Source organism: Cryptomeria japonica, chromosome 6 (assembly GCF_030272615.1).
Source record: "Cryptomeria japonica chromosome 6, Sugi_1.0, whole genome shotgun sequence".
Taxonomy (NCBI): Eukaryota; Viridiplantae; Streptophyta; class Pinopsida; order Cupressales; family Cupressaceae; genus Cryptomeria; species Cryptomeria japonica.
In genome coordinates this window covers 524,142,326-524,170,127 of record NC_081410.1, presented here as the reverse complement: position 1 = coordinate 524,170,127, position 27,802 = coordinate 524,142,326, and the positions used below count along the sequence as shown (strand labels likewise).

At 36.6% G+C, this 27,802-nt stretch overlaps 1 protein-coding gene across 1 annotated transcript; it reads right to left on the bottom strand.

The window, feature by feature from the left end:
- Positions 1–2,511: 2,511 nt before the first annotated feature.
- LOC131067894 (ferritin-like catalase Nec2) lies at positions 2,512–26,495 on the bottom strand. The gene is made up of 3 exons (XM_059222131.1): positions 26,461–26,495; positions 6,656–6,884; positions 2,512–6,404 (listed from the first exon to the last, which is right to left on the bottom strand). The coding sequence occupies exons 1-3, from the start codon at positions 26,493–26,495 to the stop codon at positions 6,024–6,026; spliced, it is 645 nt and encodes a 214-aa protein (XP_059078114.1). The 3' UTR covers positions 2,512–6,023.
- Positions 26,496–27,802: the final 1,307 nt, after the last annotated feature.

Sequence of the window (27,802 nt, the reverse complement as noted above, 5' to 3'; positions counted from 1 at the left end):
TAATATTTGTTAAACCTTCCAATTGTACTTTTAGTTTAATACTCTATACTTTTGAATCATCAAAGACGAAGGGTGTATTTAATGATTCTATTGAAAGATTCAAAATATTCCTAATATAAGAAGTTAATATTTGTATTTTCTCTTCAAGTTGTTCCCTAGTTGTCATTACTTTCTTAGTCCTATACAAAAACTTTGCAGCTGAAATTATGTATATATCCTTTGTTTGTTGGACTTATATCAATCCTCAAAACTTGTTAATCTTTTGCATGACTTTTTATCCACATTATCAAGTGATTTAACAATTTATAAATGCTAATTTCTGAATAATTAAACACCAACCTTCTAGAAATATGAATCTTCTTAGGTTTAGGAGAAACATTATGTAACAATTTAAAAAATCAGACTCAATGACATATTGATATTTCATATTGACTTTGTTTTATCCATTGGGATGAAGATGCAAACTTCGAATTCAAGGTGAAAGATGAAGTAATAAGTGGTGTTGGCCCATTTTTAAACTTGTAATTTTTAATTTTTTTTGGTTTAAATCTTTGTGTCGAATAACTCATAGTCCAAATTTTCTCATTTATCTTTAAGTGTTTAATATTTTGTCATTTCAGGAAGTAAAACTCTTGTTGTTTTATCTAGGATACAACTTGTTGAGACCAATTAAATTGGAAATTCTGTAATAATTTTATGGGAACATTCCTCATAGTATTTTGAATAATGTGGCAAGTGTTTAGGTTAAACTGCCTTATTTTGGTGAGATTTTAAAACTTGAAATTTTTCATAAGATAATTTACAAAAATGATTAGATTTAAAGTTTTCTAGTGATTGGATCAAAATGGTTAGGCAAGGAGGTTTGTGGACTCATTTTTTACAATGTGGTCAGGTTTGCAAGAAAATATTTCTCCAATCAGAAGTTTATGCCAATTTGCTTTGTAGATTTAGGAAAATAATTAAATTTAATGTTTTGCAGCAGTTAGACTAAAATGGTTAGGCAAGGAGGTTTGTGGCATCAATTTTTTAAAAGTGACTAAGTTTTGAAAAATATATTATCCATTTAAAAGTTACACCAATTTTCTCTTTAATTATATTTGCAAATTCGAGAGAAAAATTTTAATAAATTTGTCAAAAAAAAATTAGATACTTTTCTCAATTATAGAACCTCCATTAAAACCTAAACTTGGATAATTTTATGTAAAGGTTTGATGGATAATTTTGGTTTTGCCACTATCTTTCTCTATCATCAAGAAGTTCTTGGTGTGCAGATAGTAAAGGAAAGTTGTAGTTTTATTTAAAACCTAAACTTGAAAGAGTGATTGCATATAAGTTGAAAAAATATTCCTAAAATGCCAATAAAGTGTCAAAGCTTAAGCCTTATCTTGGTTTCCTCTCCAAGAGCCAATCCAAGGTAAACTGAATACTCATTGACACTTTGTCCAAAATTAACAAATTCCTCCAAGTTGCTGATCCAAGTTGTCAAATCTTGATAATAAAAGAAATTTAGGCTATCGACAACTTTATGTTGGTTTTTAATTCTTTTTCAAACGTCAATAAAAGAAAATGAATGATTATCAAAACTTTTACCTTGTTGGGAACTCTCTCTAAATGCCAAATAGAGGAAAATAAATGATTATCGACAATCATGTACATGAGTTAATAAGATTTTAAGTTGAAACAACTCACACAATTTCGAGAAAGAAAGTTTTTGAAAAACTGATTGGAGTTTGATATAGGAAAGTGGTTTTAAGTTTTTAACAAGTGCTGCAAGGCAGCGAAGTTCTTGCTAAAGAAGAACAATCATGATGATTGTGCCACTTGTCCATCTGAACATTGCCAGTAATTAGAATAAAAACAAAAATGAGACCCTTGCCACAGAATGAATGATGCTCCATTTCTACTAATAAAGGAACCCACCTGATAAAGACTCAGTCCATCATCATCTTTACTAAATATGAATAGTGAGAATGTATTTTCTAAAGGCAGTGAGGAATATATTTTCTTAAGACAAGAACACAAGAAACTCTCAACTTTTCTTTAGTATTTTTGCAACACCTCTCTTTTCCCACCCTTACCTTGCAAGGGGAGCTACCAAAGACCAAAATTTTCTATAATATTAGTTGCAGGTATAGAAATTCCACTGCTCATCAAAAGCATGTGGAAAATACAGGTATTGAAATTTCAGCTCATCAAAATCATGTGGAAAATATAATCCTCTATTTACTGCCACATATTGAACAGTTTGAATGCCTTACATCTTTACAGACCATGGAAGCAAGCACTTGGACCCCTCCATTATCAGTCAAGTAATCCGCAGTTGCTCATGCAGATGAGCACAATAATTCATCATGCAAGAAACATATAGTTTATAAATAAAACACACAGTTGGCAAACATTTGGATTCTATAACATAGATGAGAACTTACATCATATCTTCTGATTGACATTAGTAATGGTACTATCATACTTTCCCCTTTATTTGTCAATAAAGTCAAAGAGCTGCAAGATAGTCACAAAAATTGAACAAAACATTAGATTGCAACATGAAATCTTAGTAATCTTCTTGTGCATGTCTTTTTATACATTTTGTAAACCGATATAGCCTTTTATTTGTCCACTCTAATTTGTTTAATTTCTTAGGATTGATTCATATTCTTCTGTCATTGCATCTCAACATTCTTTCGGATTTGTTGCTTTGCAAATGATGAAGGCTCATCAATCATTACAGTTGAGAGTGCTTACTTCACATATTTTTTTGTGTTCCATGGACAAAATGAACCATCTGTTGCTTTTTCCACTTAGTCTTAATTAAGATACACAGCTAATTGGACAAAAAGTATGATAATTCAATGAGAGTTTCATCAATTTTCATTGGCATAAATGATTATAATTATGTTAATTAAATTGTTTTAAATTGAAGTAAATTTTCCTTATTATTTTAATGTTTCCCCTCACCAATAGAATTGAGATGAAGGTCAGAGAGTAAACTGAACAATTCCCGATTCAGAATCTCAGAACAGTACTTTGATAGGCTTCAAACATTTATATTAACAAATGCTTAGCAAGCTTTCAAGCAAAAAATTGTATTTCCCTTTTAATGCCTGAGAAACTTAAGCATTCTGCATATCTACTAGACGTGTAATCTCTAAGCCTCGTTAAATTAGTTGTCCATTTTTTATATTTAGCCTGAATATTGTTCAAATTTTATACCCCAAGATTCAATCCCATGATGAGGCTTTGAAGTAAACAATGCTCTGGTACAGTTTAGGTTACTTGCCTGGTCATTTGGTGGTATTAATTTGTTAATGTGAGCTTAATCTTGAAGTAAGATTGTCTTTCAAACAACTCCTTAAAAAATACCCAAGCATGCCCTGTTGGATATAGAGATGTGAAAGCTAGAAAATTAAGTTAAATTGTTCCATAAGCAATTTTTGATCTCTGGATGTTAAAATTCTTCTGTTAGAGATAAAATTTGTAACTTTTAAGATATATATATATATATATTCTGTTAACAAAGCTAATTACCATTTCTGCTGCTACAACGAGCCGTCATTCACAGACAAGTCAATAACAGATTCACAAGTCATAACTGTACCCTTTCATGACAACATTCAATCAAAATAATTTAGGTTTGGCTCCCCTAGACTACTTGAATGACGTTCAATCAAAACTCAGAGATGGATTTCAAAACTGTGACAAACATTAAAATGATTCTGAGCCCAACATTCAAATTAATTGACTTTATATAGTTTCATTCCATGGATTTGAGCTTTAAACTCTATTTGCACACTATTCTAAAGGAAAAATAAACAACTTAACATTCTGACGTAATCATGTTCGTCATTCTGCATTTGCATAACAAGAGGGAACGTCTTAAATCATACACATTAAGCTTACATTTCTAAGTTTAGAAGTGTTAAACATTCATAATTGATTAACATTTTCTGTGCTTAATATGTTACTTAAGATATATGATCACACTAAAAATACCTTTCTAGATTTAGAAGTGTTGAACACTCAAAAATGATTAACAAAGCTAATTACCTTTTCTGCTGCTACAACGAGCCATCATTCACAGACAAGTCAATAAAAGATTCACAAGTCATAACTGTACCCTTTCATGACAACATTCAATCAAAATAATTTAGGTTTGGCTCCCCTAGACTACTTGAATGATGTTCAATCAAAACTCAGAGATGGATTTCAAAACTGTGACAAACATTAAAATGATTCTGAGCCCAACATTCAAATTAATTGACTTTATATAGTTTCATTTCATGGATTTGGGCTTTAAACTCTATTTGCACACTAGCCTAAAGGAAAAATAAACAACTTACCATTCTGACGTGATCATGTTCGTCATTTTGCATTTGTATAGCAAAAGGGAATGCCTTAAATCATACACATTAAGCTTACATTTCTAAGCTTAAAAGTGTTAAACATTCAGAATTGATTAATGTTTTCTGGGCTTAATATGTTGCTTAAGGTGTATGGTCACACTAAAAATACATTTCTAGATTTAGAAGTGTTGAACACTCAAAAATGATTATCATTCTCTATACTTAATATGCTGCTTAATGTATAATTTAAGACTTGCCAAAAGACAAAAGTGAACATCAACAATAAGACCTAAACCTTATGTTATTGTTCCAAATGGGAAAGTAGGCAAGAATAGTTATATTACAAAGAAAAAGTGTCATTCTGTCTATAAAGACAGTTGTCAAAGTTACACTCAAGCACCTGCTGCTACTTATTAAGGCAAATGTAGTCTATATATCAACTCGTCAACATAGGTAAAACCATAATAACCAACTGTCCAAACCTGTATAGGTTTCTGCACCTTTTCACAGGAGCTTCTGACAGTCTGCAACATACCTGTTCTCATGACCCCAAACCTTAATATTAGTGCCTTCTTTTGTCTTGTAACACATGTAGAGCCTAAGTTGGTCTAGTGGTGGAGAACTTGTGTCACCTGTTCAAATCCTACAAGGGGTAAGGTATGGACCCATACCCAATGGCTGGCATCGTGGACTATAAAAGATCCTTTCCTTATTGAAAATTTACAGATTCAAATCGAAGTTCAATCAGAAAGTGCCACAATAAAAACATTCAACCAAGTTTCACCTAAAAATGTGCAACTTTAACTGACACAGTTAACAAACAAAGAACCAATATTAAAAAAAAATTAAATTCCTTAAATTTCAATTGATTGTTTGAGCACAGATTAATCACTAATTAGTTGATAAGCCTTCGATTTAGTTCCACGCCAGGAACTGATAACTACCCAAAATATTAGTGCATGGGAAGCTAGGTTAATGCATTAAATTATTCGATAGATGTCATATCATGGAGCGAAACGATTGCAATATATACAATGGAATTTCTGAAATACTTTCAGAAGCTTTTAATTGAACACAAGAGTAAAGCCAAGACAAAGCACATGAACTGTTTGAAAGACTGATTAATAGAGATGTCATGTTATGGAATGCAAGGATCACAGGATATGCATAAAATGGATTTATTGAAAAAATGGATTTATCGAACTTTCAAGCAAATGTAATTCACTGCTTAAAGTCACCATCCTCCCTATCAGTGCCAAAGTGGGAACCTTGAATCAACTTATGGACATCCATTTAGACATCCATGTGTAAAATATGGACGCACAACCATTTAGACATCCATGTGTAAAATATGGATGCACAAATAGGGTGTATACCTTTGAAAAAATAGTTCAAAGGGATTTCCTCTCATGGATTGCAATGACTGTAGGGATATACACTGAATGGATTTGTTGAAGAGGATTTAGAAACTTTTAAGCAAATGCAACTGACATATTCAATGCTAAATGGGAGCTTTGAAATAAAAATTGTAATACTACCAGGTAGAGTTATTCTAAAATAAACAACGACCTCTTTCAAAGAATAAAACAGGGAGAAATGTCTACTTTGGATACTACTCTTGTTAGGTCTTTCTTTTTTCCTTTATTTTTTCACTTATAGATATTTAACAATTAAGCAGCCTTAATTATAATGCCACAGATAGCTGCGTACAACATACCCATTGGCTCCATCTAGGTAAAACCCACCAGGCTTCGATTCATTTCCTGTGCTATACAAAATCCTCAAGGTCTGCTGTGGAGTTCTGCTGTGAGACAAAGAATTCACATCTGCAGACAGAATGTTACCACTCACTCTTCCTTCTGCACCAAGTTCTGGAGGAACTATGATTCCTTCATCCACAATTCCTGTCTTTCCCATACAGTTTTTAAGCTTCGATATGAGGGCTGTAAACTCTGCAACAGTGAAGTGATAGGGACAAACCTTGTGCTCTGCTCTCTCATACAGCCAGTAACGTATCACTGCATCCTGCCCAGATTCCACTCCCAGTAGACCTGCTAACAGCTGCACTCACACCGATACAACAACCTAGGTCATGATTTTTTCTTTATTGTAATTTCAGATTTAGTGAAAATAAATTGGTAAGATTAGAATAAGATTATAAGAAAAAGTGGCAAAAACTTTAATTTTTTTTTGGAGTTTGTAAGATTATAATAAGATTTTCAAGTATGAACCCTCAAGCTAGTTGAAGCTTAGAATGTGTTGTTTTTAGGTCAAAATGAATTGATACAAGAATTTTTTTTTCAAAACTTTACTTGCTTTCCAGCTTGTGAGGTTATATTAAGATTGGCACCAACATATGTTGTGAGTCCCATATATGGGACAACGTACATAGCAAGCACATAATTTACTGAACTAATGTAAGGATTGAAGAGATGATTGAGTGTGAATCCCACAGCTTCATTGAAGAACTTCGACCATGTTTCCACTCTCAAATCTAATAGAGGCCACGGGATGGCTTTCTTAACAGTCTCTCTAATTATTCTGTTAAAATCAAAATCAGTACAACAATTGAGTTCAAGAAAATATAGCAAACAATCGTTTGACTTAAACAACACACTATAAGTTAGAAAATTTAGATTTAGATTCAATTGTCAAAGTTGTTTGCCTTAAACAACACACTCTAAGCTTTGACTTGTTTAGATAACTGATCTGAAATTGCACTAGCTTCTCCAGTAGAGTTCACCTATTAGTGAAATTTTAGATGAACCGCCTGAATAAATCAAAGCTTGGAGGGTGTTGTATGTTATGGAGATTTAAAAACAATTAACAAAATGTAAAGAACCTAATATGACTGATTTTTTGGAAGGCAAATTGCTCGACAATATCTCTAATTTAAGGGTCCAGATTGACTCTCTGAATGCCTAGCAGAGAAGGGCGACCTCTTGTAAAATTAGGTGCGAACTTGTATAGCCCCACCCCAAATACAACCCCAAGAAAGAATTCACATTCTAAGTATTCAATATTTAAGTATTCAATATTCATTGCAAAATTGTTTCTTGTGTTGGTTCAAACCATTATTTAAAAATTGAGAAAATGGCGGGTTAATGGCGGGTTTGAATCAAGGTCTGGTAGGGGCTCTAGGAGGCCATGGAGCTCACGATGTCTCTCTATTAGAGATCCTCCGTTGGCGGTAAAGAAACCAGTGTGTTTTCAAACTCCGCATTCATACCATATGCCCTCGATCACACAGGGAAAGAAGAATCAGACCTTTCAAAGGCAATCTTGGCTAGGCTTTAATGCTTAGGCTATAAACCCTCGAAATCATTTAAGCTGGACTCCTGGGATAAGAAAGTGGTGACAAGCCCTAATAATATCCCCATCTCAGCTAGGGTTCAGAAATGCTTTGCATTCAATGCATCTCTGGCCCGCAACCATGATGGTTGCCAAACAAAGCAGACTTTCCCTGCAGCTGCTCCTTTCATGCCTTTCAGGAGCATCAATAAATTGGGTCTCAAAAAACCTTCTTTCCAGCATCCGCCTCCTAACTTTGCTTGCCAGGATCAGAAATGTTGTCGGAAAACCATGGGTAGTAAACTTTTTGCCCTACCTTCTGATTCCATCAACCCTATGATTGCCCAATTCAAAGAAAATGCCTTTTTTGCACAATGGTGTGGTATAGGTGGGAATAGAAAAGACATAATCTCCTGTTGGATGTCCTCTTTTCTAGGTTTGATCACTATCAGACCGCTACAGAATGATTTCTTTCTTCTAGAGTGTGTTGACTCTTCCCTAAAGAAAGTAATCACGGAAGGTTGCCCGTTGTTCTTCCAAGGGTCATCTTTCAACTTTATAAACTGAAAACCAGGCTTTGATCCAGCGAATCACAGATTCAAGAAATCCCCTGTTTGTTTGTCTTTAGTGGGCCTTCTATCTGAGTTTTGGTGCCCGGAGGCTTTGCTGAAAATTGGTGATACTCTAGGAACCCTAGTGGGTATCGAGGAGTATTTTCTGAAAGGTCTTAAAGGAGATGTACCAAACATCTATGTGGAGATTTATCTTCAAAAAGGCTTCTACAGCATCCTAGAAATCATTTCAGAAATGGGAAGATGAAAGCAAAAAGTGCAAAGGTTGGGTAAGCAAATCCCTGGCAAATGTATTTTTCGAAACCAAATAATCAAAAATAGCTCAATGGCAACCTCAATGGGCGCTATTCACCTCACATACCAACCTCAACAACGAGCTACCCAAGAACAAGAAGGTCAAAAGCTGGTTAGGGATTAGGATAATCTATTGGTTCCACCTGCAGTGGAGGCAAACCAACTAGGCAGGATCGCCATTTGCCAGCCTCAAGATAGAGCTCATGTCTCCTCTCCGGTGCCTTCAGCTTCTCTAGAGCCACAGATGCTTCACACTCCTAGATCTAACCTCCACCTTAAAGAATCTCAAGGCCAGTTGCTACACTGTAGTACAGGTATGGTCTCCCTATCTTCTCCTCTTTCTCCTCATAGTTGTCCCCCTCTTATTCTCTCCCCAATTCTTAAGTTGCAGTCTCATAAAGCGGTTAGAAGTCTCTTTGGTCAAAAGCAAACTCCTTCCCTCTCCAAAGGAGCTTTCAATATCTTCTGCTAGCCTCCTTCTAAGGTCCCAAAAAATAAAAGCAGTCTAAGGCGCAACAAGCAGAAAGGTTCCCTCCACCTAAAGAAATCTATCAATAAACCTTTGCATACTGCTAAAATCTTGCAGGAAGAGGAGGTCATTGAAAATGATCTTATAGCTAATTTAGAAGAGAATCACGAGCCTCTTCTATTTGATGGTGAGATCCACTCTTCCTTGGATTTTCCCTCAGCAGATCAGTATCTTAATCTATCAATGGGTAGCCACATCCCATCCTTGTTATCTCTGGCTTCGGCCCCTCAAGATCTGGGCTTCTCCTTAGATCAAAATGCTAAGAAACTTCTGTAGGATCTAATGGTCCAGGATGAAGACCCAGACTCAATTCTAGATACCCCCTTAGCAGTCCTGTATTCTCAGGTCAAAAAAAAAGAAAGCTAGGCCTACATCAGATTCAAGAGGGATTGGAAAAACCAGACTTTGGCTCTTCCCCTCCTAAGAAAGGCCGCAAATCTCTTATAGAAGCCAAACCTTTAGATGGTGCTGCTGAGAACCAATACAAACTTCAAGACCTCTGGAAAGTTGGGAAGGGGAATCCCCTTCCTAAACAACAATTAAAATCTTATCATGGAATGTTAGGGGCCTCAATGCCCCTAACAAACAAAGGGTGATCAAAAGGAGGATTCTTTTGGTCAGTGCAGAAATCATTTTTTTACAAGAAACAAAGTTGGATAATATGCAAGCAATTGCATTTGGTAGTGGAATTAGCCCCCGTTTTCTAACTTCCTCACAAGTGATAGTGGATTCAGATGGGGCTTGAGGAGGCCTAATGATAATCTGGAAGCCTTCCCAAGTTAAAGTCGATGGCATTGCTTCAAACAGAAATTGAATCTTGGCAAAAGTTTATCATCTCCAGTCCAGTTCATATTTCTTTGCTATAAATACTTATGGCCCAGCCTCCCCCCTCAAAAAATGTCTCTTATGGTCTTCCTTAGATGTAGTCCTGTCTTCTTTAACTAAGCAACAACTCTTTATAGGAGGTGACTTCAATGCTATCATAAGAGCTTCTGATAAAAGGGGAGGATTAATCCACTTAGGTGGAACTCAGCAAGACGTCAACGATTGGATTGATAGGAATGCCCTGATGGAAATAGACTCAGGTGATTTGTTCACTTGGACAAATAGAAGGAAAGGATTTAACAATATTGCGGAAAAAATAGATGGATTCTTCTGGCAAAGAGATTTGAGGTGCTTTCCATTCTCCCCTTCTTGCTCGGTTATTCCCTGTTTAGGATCAGATCATTATCCCATATTGCTCTCCTTGCTTGGCAACAAGATAAATTGCAAAGCCCCATTTAGGTTTGAGAACATGTGGATGAAGGACCAAAACTTTCTCATCATGATAGAAACCTAGTGGCAGGAAGCGTCAGTGGAAGGATCAAAACTCTTCTTCTTTACTGCTAAGTTGAAAATTGTTAAACACAAACTGCTTCAATGGAACTCCTAGCACTTCAGAAATATCTTTTCAACAAAAAGTTCAATAGAAGATATAATGGCATCTCTAAATGATAAGATCATCCTGGAAGGTATGGACCTGGAATCCTTCCAACAAGAAAGATGCTCCTATTGGAATATGAGGACATCTTATCTAAAGAAGAAATATTTTGGAAGCGGAAATCAAGGGAGAATTGGCTTAGTTTGGGAGATAAAAACACTAAGTTCTTCCACAATGTAACAAAGATTAGAAGGAGCAAGAACTCGATTTCAAAACTAGAGTCCAAGGACAACCAGATCATAGAGTATCTTGATGAAATCAAGAAGGAAATCACCTCTTTCTTCTTCAACCTTCTAAATAATCTTGAAGGTTCTCAACTGTTAGAGCAAAAAAAGATGTTGGAAGTGATCCTCAAGATCATAACAGATGAGCAAAACCAAAATCTTAATGAGAGAATAAAGATGGAAGAAGTACTTCAAGCCCTCAATCAACTACCATCGGGTAAAGCTCCTAGCCCGGACAGCTTTCCAGCGAATTTCTTTAAGAAGTGCTGGCACATCTTAGGTCAGGATTTGGTGGAAGCTCTGGAATGCTCAAGAAGATCAAGAAGGATTCTTAAGGAAGTAAACAACACATTCATCGTCCTCATCCCAAAGAAGGAGAATGCATTAAAATTGAGAGATTTTAGACCTATCTCACTTTGCAATATAGTTTATAAAATCCTTTCGGAAGTCATGATGAATAGAATGAAGCCCCTCATGGAATCAATTATATCAAAACAACAAAAAAGGTTTTTAGCAGGCCGTTCAATTCTTGATGGGAATATAATAGCACAAGAAGCAATCCATACTCTCCAAAGCACAAAAAGACCAAGTATGATGATTAAAGTAGATATATCGAAGGCTTATGATAGTGTAGACTGGAGCTTCCTTTGCAAGGTTATGCAATCCTTTGGTTTTGCAAGACAATGGATTGATTGGGTCTTTGAATGTATCTCCACTCCGAAATTCTCAATCTTGGTAAATGGGAAACTAGAAGGCTTTTTTTCCTCAAAAAGGAGAATCAAACAAGGAGATCCTATCTCTTTTTTTCTCTATATTATAAATGGGGAGGTGTTGGGTAGGACATTAAAAAGAAGCCATATGAACAATCTTTTAGAGGGAATCAAAGTAACCAGAAACTTTGCAGTCACACACCAATAGTTTGCAGATGATAATCTCCTCTTGGGGGCAGCTAAAATCAAAGAAGCTTCCCATCTAAAACAGATTCTAGACATCTTTGGGAAAGCTTCAGGCCAAATAAGGAATAAGGACAAGTCAAAGGTCTATTTCTTTTCTACCTCTAAACTCTTGCAATCCAAAATACTTTCAATTCTGGATTGTAGTGAAGGATCCCTCCCTTGTATCCATTTGGGTATCCCAATTGATCATGGCATGAGGAATGCTAAATCGTGGGATCCTCTTAAGCTAAAAGTGGATCAGACCTCAAACTCCTAGAAACAGAAATGGTTCTCTTGGGTAGGAAGACTAGTGATGATTCAAGCAGTAATATCGGCCCTGCCCATTTATCTATTATCCATTCTTTCTCTCTCAGCAGGTGCAAATGCCTTTATAATTAAGAAAACGAGGAGCTTTTTTTGGCAAAATATAGAGGAGAAACATAGAATAGCTCTAATTGCATGGGATAAAATAATCAAGCCCAAGGCCCTAGGGGGTTTAGGCATTAAGGACCTCAAATTGCAAAATAAAGCTTTAGGAGCCAAATTAGTATGGAAGTTCATTAAGAATCCCAATACCACATGGGCTAGAATGCTAGCTACCAAAGATTTACTAGATCAAGAACCTATCAATCTTCTAAGAGAAAACTCTTTCCCCAAAGGATCAAGAACATGGAATTTTTTAATCTCTTGCAAAAATCTGATCTCAGAACAGCTCACATGGGACATCTGGGATGGATTTTCAAGCCTTTTTGGGAGGATTCTTGGGGTGGCTACCCACCTATTGCAAATTCACTTAACATTCCTATAATAGAGAACTAGCTTAAGCATCACTAGGGTGTCAGAGTGAGAGATTATCTGATTAATGATGGCTCACCTAGTTCTCAAAGTTGGAGATGGAAATCATTGGAAGGAGTTCCAACCTCTAGGAATGATTTAGATCAACTCACAGAGCTCTTAAAAGCAAGAAATGTCAATCCGAGAAGAGAGAATGGTTCTTTAATATGGGCACCTTCCAAAACAGGGCACTACAATCCTAAAGATGGTTACAAAGTACTAGTCAGCAACGCTAGCAGCGTTGTTCAGGACCAACTGGATATTCCTAAAAAGTTGTTTTGGAGCTCTAAAGTCATTCCTAAGGCAGGGCTCTTTGCATGGCTAGCCTATTAGAGGAAGATCTTAACTGCAGAAAAGTTCACAAAAAAGGGGTATGCAGGAGCCTCTAGGTGCATCATGTGCAAAGCTCAATCAGAGTCAGTGGACCATCTACTACTCACTTGTCCCTTTGCGTCCAAATGTTGGCGATGGCTCTGTGCTAAACTTGGGCTAATCACAACCCTACCAAATGACATTAAATCCCTATTCCAAAGTTGGCCTATCCCAACTAAGGAGTCCACCCTGAGCTTAATTATGGAAGTATCCCCATCATGTCTAGTCTGGGAATTTTGGAAGGAGAGGAATCGTAGGCTATTTGATAACAAATCCAGAAGATTAGAAACAATCTTGAACTCAATTGAGTCAGTTATAGTGGATTCAGTCAACTATAAGATAGCCTTTTCTTTGGGACCACCTAAAGCTTTCTCATGGTGGGATGAAAGCATTAGGAAAAACTGGCAAGGAATCAGGATTCCTCCCTCCTTTGGGCAAAAAGACAATATGAGAAAGGCTGCTATCTGGTCTCCTACAAATCTTGGCTGGTTAAAACTAAATTTTGATGGCGCTTCTAGAGGCAATCTGGGTCCTTCAGGCATAGGATATGTAATCAGAGATCACACAGGAGCAACTCTTGGGAAAACGGCAAAGCCGATCCCCCTAGACACAAACAACATAGCAGAATTCAAAGCATTGTAATTTGGACTGATAGATTGCATAAAACATGGTTTGAATAACATCTTAGTGGAGGGTGATTCAGAGATAGCAATAAATGCGATCAAGAGGAAAATTACTCCAAATTGGAGATTGCAGGGAATCTTAGACAATATAATTGCAAGCCTGGATAGGATAGAAAACTATGAAGCAAAGCACATCTACAGAGAAGCAAACTCAGAGGCAGATGCTCTCTCAAAAATAGTTGCTCAAGGAACCTACCTCTACAATTGGGATCAAGGAAATCTGCCTGTTATTCAAGCAGACCATCGCACTTGTTAGGCAAGAGCCTCAGAGGACTTCAATTCAGATGCAAGAGTCTCTTCTGGAGTATGTGAATGCTAATTAAAGCTTCGTTAACAGGGCAAACATTAAATTTAACCTTGGTGGCTAAGTGCAATAGTTACTTCAATTTCAAATTTCAAATCTTATCTATTCGAGAAGAGTGGGCCCGTATTCAATCACGTCTTCCAAGCTACAGTTATGACCTAAGCCTTCCTCGATCCACCTTACGAGATCTAGCTACCAAACTGTCAAATCAACTTATGGTTTGCATAGCCTGAATGGGAGATTTGGCATGTCAAGGAAAAACATCCCTCACCACCTTAGCTGGCAAATTTAATGTAAATTCATCCCTCATTATTTGGCGTTAAAGAGTGTGCCAGCCTATTTCTTCACATTGGTTTTCTGCAATTTGATTTCATCCTCTCACCATTTATTCTCAGATCCCTGGTTTTCTCCTTCTTGTTTGATAGCCTACATTTCCAACCATGTCGACAGAGCCTCCTTTTGGTTTCATAATGAGTGTGTATCCTAGGCCCATCTCCTGTTTTGGAGCAGACACTCCAATTTCCCTCTTGGCGTTGACGCGCCAAGTTTCATTCCGAAAAGTAACAGATCTGAGGCTCAAGCGCCTTCTCCTCTACTCGGATTTCCCTCTCATATTGGTAGTCAAGATGATCTTGGGTAGTGGACACCTGAACAGAGATGAGTATCCATGGGATAACACTAGCATCTCCTCAAGGTTTTTTGCCTCCTTGCTGGACCTAAAACTTGCCAAGTAGGCAGTTTGGATCCTCACGAAGAAGATTTTTCTAGAAGAGATCACCCAAGAGCTCCAAGAAATCCTAAATAAGGCAATTCATGACTCTGGGGCTCCTCGACTAGGCAACAAAATCCTATTCAATGCCCATGGAGAACTAACTAAATATTATCATTTCCTGCTCGACTTGAAAGAAAAGGATTTCGATAGGCATCGGGTTTTCACTGGAGTTGGCCTTGGCTACCTTAAATGGTGGTTCCTGGGAGAAAATTCAGAAGACCTAGGCATAGAGGATGACCTAATTCAATTTGCAAGACTCAATGGTATGCTGCCTCTGAAAGTAGAAGATGAGAACCCTCAAATGGAACAGGCATGCAGGGGTGGTGCTAGCAGGGGTCGTCACGGGTTCAGACTAGGCCATGGTAGGGGTTGCCCTCCGAGTAGAGGCCATGGGAGAGAGAGGAATGAGCACCTGCAATATGAAGCCCACAAGGAAATTGCAAGCTAGGTTCCCCTTTAGCTCTGTTAAAGATTTTTGTTTAGTCTCTCGACCAAGTATCTTGCTTTAACCAGTATAATTTATGTTAATAGGGCAGCAAAGCTTCTGCCATTAGACTTTAAGTTTTTTAAAGAAATCTTTATACTTATATGCTAAATTCGGAAGGACACCTTATGCCTTCCATGGACTGCCTAGTTGCATTCATTCTTCACTTATAAGAAGGCATACAGATGCTTCCTTTTTGAATTCTGTTTAAAATCTATTAGCTATCTTAGCTCTATAAATTATGCATAATCAATATAATTATGGCTTTACCTTTACCGATCCCCCCAAAAAAATTCATTGCAAAATTAAATAGTTCAGCATCTAATTCATTCATTGGCCCTCTCTGGTATGTTCCAGAGCTCCAGTTGGAACAAGGCCATCAATGCTCAACTGCCAAAGACCCAAACATGATAAATATCATCATCACCATCACCATTGCTAGTTTCTCCATTTTGCTTCAACTTTCAGATACTCAAAATCTTGAAGGAAGGATGGGAATGTTATATTGTTTCCGTGAGTTCTCCAATCATTAAAATTTAGTTAATTGAAAAAGATGGGTGTCAACATTATTCCAACTAACCTATGTGGCCACCCTTTTCCTCAATCATTTTGTTTAGGAAAACTGATTATCAAACTGTTAGTGACCATTTTTCTATAGAGATTTTCCATATACTGCTGTGAATTGAAAGTGAAATCCATGAATTTTTTATTTTCTACTAAACATGTTAAGTATAGTTGGAAACATAACTACTTCAATATCTAATTGTCCATCCAGCATTTTGATGTACATTTGATTGTTTTTATTAATTTATTGAAATGCAGAATATATTATTTTTGTGAATTGAATTTAATTGTGTTTTGAAAGTTAGATAGATATTTGATTATTAAGCTGAATAAGTAGAGTTTTAGACATATGTCAGGCAAGGCAATTAACATAGAAATTCAAACAAAAACATAGGCTTCTGCCACAAAAATAATTGGTAAGTTAATGTAATTAATTGAAATTCATAATATAATATGATTTAATATTTTAATTAATTAATTAATACTATCAAATGTACATTTAAAATGTTAGATAAATATTCAAAATATATATTTGACTATTAAACTCAAAAACATATAATAATAGCAAATTTTTATTATTAAATTGAATAATTGTTAAGAATAGTAATTTGAAACAAGAATTTTAGAGAAGTAATAAGATTTGATCAAATTTGGTTGTGTGTAATTTCTCTAAATTAAAATTTTAAAATAAACAACTAATAATCCAAGACTGCTTCAGGAGAGAAACCTAATTTCCATTCAAGATTCTTTTTACTCTAAAATTTAAAAACCACCAAAAAATAGTTGTTAGGCTAATGCAATTTATTATAATATTAAAGTAACATGTAAAAGCTCTAAAAAAAATTATAATTAAAATCATATTATAGTAAATTGTTTCTTTTAGTAAGTTATTGTGCTACAAGTTTTATGAAAATTTAAATATAATATTAATTTTATATTTTACAAAAATAAATTATATTTGACATCTTTATTTATAATCATCTTAACTTAATATTAATCTTTCACTTCTCGATCAATCATGCAACACAATATTAGTCTTGCACTATATGAAACCACTCATTAATCTTGAAATACAAAAATTGAAATTGTATACACTCATTTCCACTTCATTTCTACCATGAGCCACCTTTGTAGATGTTTTATATGACTTACTCTTATCAGTTTTTAAAAGATTTCAATGTTTATTCATTTATCATAATTCATAATTTCATTAAAAATATTATGTATTACAAGGAGCATTTTTCTAGCACCATATGAATTTTGAGCAAGAAAAGGAACTTAATTCATACCATTTACATATGATTGATATGAAAACGTGAAAAAGGGAAAACAAATTGAAAAACACAAAAAAGAAGAAAATAGACTGAAAGCTTTAGAAATGAGTAATTGTAACATATTATCATAAGCATTCTATTTTTTGTCTAAAAAATTTTAAATTTATTTAGCTCATGTCAATATACAATAATCTTGTAATGTTTGGTTTTATCGGGCTTATTTGATTCAAATGTATTACATCTATATGGTTATGTCATAATTGATTACATGTTTATCACTATCAATTATTTTTATATACCATTATTTACTATGCCACTGGAATCTGCAGATGTAAGGTGGCAAAACTAAATTACTTTTGTGTTGCATAGCAGGGGTTACAATTCAACAAAAAAAATATGTTAAGACATAGGACCATTACTGTTGATCACATGTTTGAAGATAATGATCTTCAAATGATCCATAATGTAGAAAGAACCGCCTTTTTGTCTTCCAAAATATTCCTACAAGAGAGAGGCTTAATTACTTATCGGCCACCAGCTCTTAGAAATTCCAATCAGTTCTACAGAGATCCTGAAATCACAGAATTAATCAGTTGTGAAAATTGTGATCCAACAAAAGTACAATTTGTTCCAAGAGAGGTTTGGTTTGAGTCGCCTCCAATGAGACCTGAAATCGATTATCAAACTATATTCCAAGAAAATGGGCCGCTGTATTTAACAATAATGCTTAGAGGACCACAAATGAGTACTATTGGCCTACCAAACCTACACTATCATGGACAACTATTTCGTATGCAATTTGCATCTCAATCAGACAGTATATGGAATCGACAACTCATAGATAGATGGGGCCCACAAGGAGTTTTTAAAAATATACCATATTATGAACGTATATCTAAGATTGTCAGAGAACAAATTCCAACATGGACACAAACAATTTGCAAATTCTATCCAAAAAAAATGAAGACACTGGCACCTGGCATTTCCACCGATGGACCTTTGAGCACCTATATTAGTTTAACATCATCGATCCAACGACTGAAGATTTGATTCCGATAAATGCTATCTAGACTACAAATGTTAGTGAGTTTAAATAGAATAAATTACCAAAAGAGGGATTTAAGCCATTATCTAATGCATGCAACAATATTTTTTCACTTTTTATTTTCAAAAATAGAATACAATTTCAAAATTCCATTGTATGAGTCCTTACTAAGAGGTTGTGATTTATAAAGTGCCTCATGAATATTTTCTTCCACTATGTATGTTTGTTTCCTCAATATGTAAATTCATATAAAGAGCATTACATAAAAAATAATACTAATTAGTGAAAAATAAAAAGTTGAAGTAAAAAAACTACAACATTTAGAAGCAACTTCATTTACTATATTTCCATAAATATTTTATAATTTTTATAAAATATTTACATACTTTGATCCATAAATTATTATTCAAAACCCACAAATACTGTAATCATATAACATTACAAACTATACATGTAATTGAACATTGTACCACCAATGTAACTCTAAAAACTTAAACATTGAAATTACCACTAATCTAACTTTAAACTTAATTTCTATATCATCTATTATAATTGAAGTTCTCTAACCATCATGTTTTCTATATTTTTGAGAAAAATGTTGTACAACATTTGAATATGTTAACATGTTGTAGGTTTGATGGAGGATAAAAAACCCAAAAGCATGTGGGAAGACCAACCATAATAGTTATTGTTAATGATTATAAGAAAATTGTCTACCAGACATTTGTCAAGAATGAAATTGGTATGTAAGAGTTGGAAAGACATCCTTTAAAAACCCGATACTTTGGGAAACATAATTTCAGAAAATTCTCCTCCAAAAAGTAATTTCTTATTGCACTTTTTTTCCATTTGAATCAACAAGGATAAAATCACGGGTCATGGAAGGTGATGCAAAATTCTATAGGGTACCTGCAACAAAATTCCCAAAGTATTGCAAATGCATAGAGATGGTATCCAATAATATGTATTGTTGCTCAAAATGGGTAAAAGATTTTGATTTTGATTTCTACATATATGACAACAAATACAAGTACTCCATCTTGGATTGGACTTTCTTCTATAAAAGATATCGCAACAACAATACGTACCGATTTTATGGCGACAAGTTATGTCTTCTCCACTAATCAACTAATAATCTTGCTTGGACAATACTATAAGAACTGCAATGGTCGATGCTATATTGAAATTTATGAGTCAAAATCAGATTCTTGGAATCAAATATATGTTGACGTGGACCCCTCCTGATCCAAGCATCGAGCTTCTCGCTCCTGCGTGTGGAGGTGGTCTTAGAACTCCTCCACAATGTTAAGCATTTCTTCTTCTATCATTCTTGTTTCTGACCTATTGCTGAGGCTCTCGGTGCACTATGGACGGGTGTAGTTATTGCAGGTACGAGGGAGGACAAGAGCAATTAATGCTTGATGGAGGTGGGGGTTAATGGGCCGGACGTGACCCATGTGGCCTTTTCTAAAGTTGTCGAGGAAGATATCCTTGGCAAATCTTTCCAAGACTCCATCGTTGGTGACACTATGCAGGCCTCGCAAGAGGCCAAGTTCTCTCTAGTAAGTGCTTCATCTGCAGGCTTCAATGGCGGAGACAGAGGACGAGGTAAGGACCCTGCCTTGGCTCCTTGTACTTTCTCTATCTCTCCTAACGATGCCATGACCGATGCCCTTGAGCTTGAAAATAAAAGACTCCAAGACATTGTTATTTTCTTTGCAGTAACTAATGTGGATAAATGTTCGACTAGGAAATTTCTTGATGATTGGATGAAAAATGAATGGGTTAGAAACCTAGGGTTAAATTTCTCTTTCAGTAGAATGATTTAAAAGGGTTTATTTGTTATTTTATTTAAAGCCAATAAATCTCAGTTAGAGGTTTTGCATAAACAATTCTGGGTCGTTGGCCAAACCACCTTCAGGGCCCTGAAATGGTCCTTTGATGTGATTAATTAAGAAATTCTGGCTATTTCTTACTCTTTGTGGCTTCTAATTAAGAATTTACCTCCCATTTTTTGGAATTTCATTCCGCAAGTGCTTGATCCGATAGGAAAAGGGGTTAGAGTTGACCCCTCTATGAATCTTGTCCCCAATATGGATGCCAGAGTCTTGATCTCTATCAATCCGGGAGTTGACATACCCAAATTTTTTGATATCAAATTGCGAGATGAATCCTTCACCTGCATTCTGGAAACCCTAGGTGGCCTAAACTCATGCTTCCTATGTAGAAGGGAAGGACACGTTAGGTGGTCTTTCACTATTCTCTCTAATAGGTCGAAGCCTAATGTTAACCCGCATGGGACTGACATGAATAAAGATGGCCATGCTCCACCCAATTCATCATCTAAGCCTTCAAAAGAACTGTCTGTTAGAGATAAATTGGACTTACTCAGCAAGGCCATCAATAATGCAGTGGCTAGTTTCCCTAAGGCTCAACCGGGTGATCCCCCTAACTTTGAAAGCAATACCGACTTCGGCCCCTTTAATGCAACCCCCCCCCCCCCCAACTTGTCGGTTTCTGCAGCCATCTCCCAGATGGAAGAAATCGATGACTCTAGCTTCTAGGTGGTTTCAAGGAAAAATAAAAGGTCTAAAAAGAAGAATGCCCAACAACTAGCCCTGGAAAAAATTAGGGCCAGAGGGCAACAAAATTCTCATTCTGCCAAACTAGGCTTCATGCAAGAAGGGTCTAGAACCCCTTCGGAGAATCTGGCAATGACCAGCCCTGACAAGAACTCTCATGTCAAGTCAATAGTTAGGAATTTTGAAGGAATTGATCGTGGGGGTGATGTTAGTAGGAGTAGGGCTGCAACCCCCCTACCCTCGGCGATCCTCAATCTGTTCTCACAACTAGTCAATCCCAAGCTAGGGATTATTCATCTGACCCGACATTAGTGCAGAACGATTCGTTGGACCCTCCAAGGCATGAGGATTGATCCCCTCATTCTACCCTCATTACATCCCTAACCCTTGCTCTTGTGAAAGCTAATCCCTTGATTGATGATGATAATGTCCTTTATGAGATTATCCCGGCAGCTCCAATGGTTGACAATACTAGAACCCTTTGCTCTCTTGAGATAGGAATGTCTGAGGGGGATTCCTAGGAAGATGCCTCCTCAGTGGACATTCATGAGTCTGAGGTGGAAACTGAATTGAGGTCCAACTTGTCGATCATTAATGGTGAGGAATTAAAGGATACAGATATCCCAAATCAGGAAATCTTTGAGGGTGAAGAACTGATGAGGAGGTATAGTAGGAAGGTTAGTCTTCTTTGAGGTTGGTGGACTTTTGTTCTCAATGTACTTCCCAAATCAATCCCTAGGCACAAATGGGATTCTTCTAAACCTTTCTCCTACCTCCTCCTCTCTATTCAACACTGCTTGCAGCCTATTGTATTGGACATCACTCCTCCTTACCTTCCATGCTAAGGCATTCAAGTCTGAAATGAGGTCCTCTTGAGTGTCACCAAAAATGAACAAGTTTGGTTGTCCAATTGGCTGAATCTCCTCTCTTCCAGGAATGGGCAATTGTTGGAGAACCATGGTTTACCTAATCTTATTTTCTCCTTTAAGGATTTCAATCATATTAATCTATTGATTGAGCATCTGGACAGGTCTATAAGGTAAGATGACTGTCCTTCACTTCCCAAGAATGGAAGTTTCTCAATTGGATGCAAAGAATGTAGGGTTACTCAAAGCAACTTTCTAGGTGCAAAAGGTCAATTTGATCAAATGACTCAATACAAGGATTTGGATATTTTAGTAGGGTGTCTCAGGTCTCTACTCATCAATTTTGATGATTTGAAACAACCAATTGCTTCCCCTTCCTTATCGATTTCATGAATTGGTCAAATTTGCTCCAAAAAGGCTACTAGAATTAGCCCTAGTTTTTAATGAAAATTGTTCACCCTGCTCAACCTGCTAAACTTCATGAAAAACCCTTGGAGATGTGGTCATTTGATGTTGAAAGCTCAAGGATTTTTGCTATGGCAAGTACTGTACGGACTGTTTTAGTGTTGTCCCACAAAATAGGCGCTTTTTAAGGGTTTTTGAAAGTTTTAATGAGGGTTTGCAATTTACAAGTTTTCTTCATGATACTAGGCCAACTTAAATGCTTCAATCCTTGCTTTAACATATTCCAAACACCTCCAAAGATTCAAAACTTATCTTCTAATATTGTCATTATATCAAACAAGTGCCACACTGCTGCCCTTACACAGAAAAACAGTCTAGATGACTGGGACAGCAACGTTTTTAAGATTTTGCATACACTTTGATCATTGATAAACCAAATACAATGAAAGTATGTCAATTAGGGATGCAACAATGGTTTGACATCAGTTGGAACACCATGCACAACAAATAAGAAAGGATTTTATAACTGTTGTTCATACACAGTCAACACTGCATTTTTGACAGCAACTTCCTTTCTTTGTTTTGTTTGCTTCTTTACTCTGTCCCTGGCCTGCAAGAAGGTGTTAAAGGCATGATATAATAATTCACATAACCTCTCCAAAGGCTTGTAAGTTTGAACATTCAAAAGGGTGCCACAAAGTATGACAACATTATATTGCAGTGACAAAGAGCACACTGTTTTAGGATCCTTATTTAGGTCCTTTACAAACAACTTGTGTAACTTGTCATCTCAACATTGAAACCACTTGCAAATACATTTTCATGATGCAAGAAAGAGGAATACATCATTCCATACTACCTATTTAGAGAGGTTGGCAATGAGGATCTAACAATGAAACAGTGACTCATTGTTTTGCAGTCTGTTTTTCACCTTTGCCTCTTGCATCCAACCAAGTCATGAGAGAGACAAGGATGGTAAAGTATAATGCTGACTCTTGTCAACTTGATTCTCCTTCAACATTTCAAAGGTACAGTGCTATGAACAGCAAAGTACCATTCAAACAAATTTGAGAATACCCAAGCCAAGTTGCTCACTTCACACACTTGCCATGGGCTTACAAACACTTGTGCATTGCTAGAAAAAAAAATGGATGTATGGTACAGTATGTACAGATCCAACAAACTCCCTCAAAGCCATGGATGAAGAGTCTTTGAAGAAATTAGTTGGATCATGAATGGTCTTCCATTGGAACCACAGAACAATGCCTTTCTCAAGAGCACTTCAAACAAAACTTGTTCCAAACCCCAAGAAAAGATCAGAGATCACTACTAAAACATCAAAGGAGACCACATCAATCAAAAATAGGTTCAGTATGGACTCATGGAGCCATGGTATGGACTGTACTCTAAAAAGTGCAGAAAATTAGTTAAAAACTCACAGAAAACAAGAGCAAAACAAGTATTTTTCTTGATTTTCCAAAATGAACAACCCATAAAATGATTGGAACATGGTTTTTATACATGTGCCAACTTATTGAAGCCCTTGTACGGACAGGTACAGGCTGGAACTAACCAAAACCACCAAAAACCACTTTTTTGACAACTTTTGACAACTTTTTGACAACTTTTTGTTGCTCAAAAATTGCATTTTGACTTCCGGTGACTTGGCACTCAAACCAATTACTCAAAATCATTTAGAAACACTAAATAAACATGCTCCAATGCCTTTCAAGGCTTTACAAAATCAAAAATTCAAAAATGCTCATTTGGACCCAAAATTGACAATTTTTGGCCCACTGAGCAAAAACCAAAAATCTTGGAGACTCTTAAACAAAATGAGTTCCAAACCTCATTACACCACAAAACAAACCTATTAAACCTACTAGAAGCATAAAATAAACACACATGCTTAATTTTCAACAAAATGCTATACCTGTTGTGATTTGAGCATTCAGGTGCTCAGGTGCTCCTGCACCAAGAACTCACCAAAAGGAAAAGAGGGAGGCCGTTAGGTTCTAAAAACAAACTCTCTCCCATGCATAAAAAATCTAACCGAAAGGAGAGTATCCCTAAATACTTTAACAACTTCAAGGCTGACAAGAATGATAAAAAATTGATTGTTCTCCATGAAATGTCTATCCTGAAATATCCAAGGGCTAGAATCCCCTGACATGAAATATATGGTAAGAAGAGTGCTTAATACTCATAAGGATTTGGACTTTGTCCTACTTCAGGAAGTTGAAGCAATTAACTTTACTTTGGAGATCAATCTAAACTTCATTTGGAAGGACTCCCTCGGATGGACTGAGAAACCTCCAGAGTGGCTCTCTACCTATGGGTATTAGTGGGGAGGGTTGAACACAATTGTCAGATATCTAGGGATCCCTTTTGCGATCTATCCCTACCTTAAGGATATATGGTCATGGATTAAGGGGAAAATTGAATCCAAACTTTCCAAATGGAATAAGCACTATCTATCGCTGGTAGGAAGAATGCAAGTGTGCCAAAAGATCCTTTCCTCCTATAGTATTTACTATGCGTCTGTATGGATGTTCAATAACTATCAGATCAATGAGATACAAAAAACCATCCAGGATTTTCTGTGGTCAAATGGAAGAGGTCAAAGAAAAACTCACTCTGTCAAGTGGGAATGGTGCTGCATGGATAAGTCTATTGGAGGTCTAGGTCTTAAGGATCTAAAAATCCAAGGGACTGCATTGGCTACCAAATAGATCTTTCATGCACTGGAAGGTAATGAACCATGGAAAGTGTTCATACATAATAATATTAGGTTGGGGGTTCCTAAGAAAGCTAAATCTTGGAAGCTCCTCCCCATTAGTGATCTGCTAGCTGGATCCATTCCAGTTTCTACCGCAGGCTCTGTTACTTTTAAAACCACCTGGAAAGCATGGGAAGCTATTAGGGCTAGTGTTGGCAATGATTGGAGCAACCGTGTTAATCAAGTCTTTGGGGAAAGGTCAATCTGGTGGAACTTAACCCATAACGGTAAGCCTCTCGCCCTTACTCAAGGGTGTTCAACCCAAAAATGGGCCAGCAAAAGTATTTGTTGTTTGAAAGATATCATAGCTAACGGAATTATGATCCCATGGGACGAGCTCTCCAGTAAATTTAATTTTCCTTTATCTAATAAGAGGACGTATAAGATCTTGTGCAATGGTTGTATTTTCCTCCAACCTCCCATAACTTGTACTATTGATGATAACTGCTTTCTCTCCTTCATTTGGTTTGATGGAAGCCCGACTGGGAACCTTAAACCTCTCTCTATCTATAAAACCCTCTCCTCTGACTTCAACATCCTTAACCATCTCAACTCTATTTGGTACTCTGACCTATCGCATGCTTAATGGAGCAATATTCTTAAGGCTCTCTAGGGGTCTCCACTGGCTCCAAGGAAAAGAACCTTCAGATGGCTTTTACTTCTTGATAAGCTCCCTGTCAGATCGGACTTTATAAAAGAGGCCCTGTGCTCTATTTGTAAAGTCAAGGAGTCCAGTAGACACATTTTTTTTTACTGCATTATTGCTAAGGAAATTTGGCTTATGTTTGGATTTACTCTTCCATTGCATAGTTGTATTTTTGATGTTGTTACAGGGTGCATTAACGACCTTAAGAAAGATACTAATATGTTTTGGAATCTACTTTCTAGTGATATCCTTTGGTATTTATGGAAAGCTAGGAATTTAGAAAAACATCAAGGCCAAGTAAGGGCCCTTACTGAGTCTTTTCGAAGTCTCACCCTCAACTCTGTCTACTCGCAAGTTACCATGGTTTTCAGACTTAGAAGTGCCAGAGATTCCTATCAGATGGGCATGCCACAATATTCATCTCTGAGCTATCTCATGGCTACACGTGGGGAAGAACCAATGCTGAGAGAACTCCATTTGTGAACTCCCTTGATGCTCTCATGGAAGAAATCAGGGGCAATGGCCACCAGGTAAGACATCAGATGATCCAATCTGCCAGGATGTTGGATGCTTGTAGACTCGTTTGGATGGAAGGACCTGCAGGATGGATCTCTTGGATTTAATCCAGCCATACACCATGGGCAAGCTTTTTGGTTTTTTTGACAACCGATGTAATTAGTCTGACATATATGTTGTGTAGAGAACTTGATAGACATAGCATGTACAAGTTGATCTTATTTTGCACAGTTATGATGTACTGATAAAATAGTTAATCCCAATTTTGTAGGATAACTAAAATTACATTATTAGTTTATGTTTTTTTATATTATATATATGTTTATTTATTTATATAAAGCTTTAAAATTTTCGATACGAGTTAAAATTAATTGTTAAATATTTGTTTGAGGAATGTATAAATAAAATTTCATAAGAAAATTTAAAATACCAAATATACCTTTAAATAGATCCGTGAAAAAAGGGTATTGCCGTTTTCCTAGGATCCAACTACAAAATTTAATTGGTCTAGATTAAGTTGAAGAGAGAAAAGATAACTCAAAAAGGCTATTGCCCTTATCATAGGATGCAACGTTATCCACGGGCCCTTTCATTTCATACAACGGCTAGAAATCTGTGAAGCATAATCCATACAATTCTTAAACATCCTTTCTTCGAAAAAATCACAATCTATCAGGTTTCTTGACAGCCAGTCCAGTCATGGACAGCACACTGGTTAACAAAATAAACTTTTCCCTAAATCTATTAAAGCAAACATCATTCTACACAAAAATGGCGGAACAACTTGAGAAAAATGAATTCAAGGCCCAAATTCAAAGGTTGGAAAGCATGCAGGAAAACGGCGGAATAGAAATGGTGATCTATGAGATTGGAAGCATGGAAAGCAGCGAGGAATCCTGCTTGCAATTCGCTCTTGCCCTTGTCCTAAAAAACGAATTACACCTGGTACAAGACATAACAATCTACGATCAAAATCTCTCTGCATCTGAACTTAAAGTCATAAACCATTTCCAATGCCAATGCCATTCAAACACCACAGTAAACAAAGTGGAAAGACCCACTCTGTTCTTCATAAATGGTTGCAAATTTTATCTCTGGAATAACATTCTGGAGGCCAATTTTATGTCACAGGAATTGAACAAGATTGTTATTTTAGGCAGCCCACTTAAAGAATGGGTCCCCTCTTTGCCAAGAAACTTTGGGGAAATCAGATATGCTTCAACAATCATGGAAAACAACCCAGAAATAATTAAAGAATTCCCAGTATGGCTGAGAACGGGGCAGGATTTTGACCTGAGTCAGCCACAGTGGTGGAGCTTTCATATTGATGGCGCCACCATAGACCCTCATCAAATTGCTCTTCGCCAAGTGTTCTACAATCTGTCGTGGCATTTCTTTGACGTCTTTGTTAATCCATTCAAAATTACATCAATTCACCCTCACCCGTGGAAGGCCCTAAATTCGACTCCTCCCCCTCCTCCCCCTAATATTAACAGAAAACCCTGTTCATCGCAGGCCCTAGATCTGACAGACCCCACGGCTGACGAGATCAAAATCCGCGAAGCCATCGAGGCCTCCATAATTCGGCTGGAGGCCTCGTCGTTTTACAAGAAATTCACAGAAACAATAAAATGCCCCGAATTCGTTCAACATTTTGAACGGCTGAAGCTTACACAGCAACAATTGACGGGAAATTCGGAAAATTTTAAGTTGCGGTTAGTTTTATACGGGGTGGGCAAAATCGAGAAGTCGGAATATTCCAGGCTGCAATTCTCACTTGTGATTTTGCTGCAGCGGGATTTTGATTGGGTGGGGGAATTGACGGCTTTCGAGCCCAAGGCAAGCCATACAGAGATCAAAGTTCTGCAGGGGTTTGGATGCGATTGGATCACTAATAATGAAAAAGGGCGGAGATTTGTGCACAAGCCAACACTTCTTTTCATGCCTGCGGTTCCATTGTTTCTGCACGACCATCTTATTTCTTCAAATTGGGGTTTTTCTGGATTGA

Bases quoted from the DNA above. Each gene is read 5' to 3' on its own strand.
- LOC131067894 (XM_059222131.1), bottom strand. From the start codon at position 26,495: ATGACTGGACTGGCTGTCAAGAAACCTGATAGATT. The intron at 6,885-26,460 runs GTGATTTTTTCG...TGATTTTAACAG, and splicing joins GTCAAGAAACCTGATAGATT to AATAATTAGAGAGACTGTTA. The intron at 6,405-6,655 runs GTAAAGTTTTGA...GTGTGAGTGCAG, and splicing joins CCTCACAAGCTGGAAAGCAA to CTGTTAGCAGGTCTACTGGG.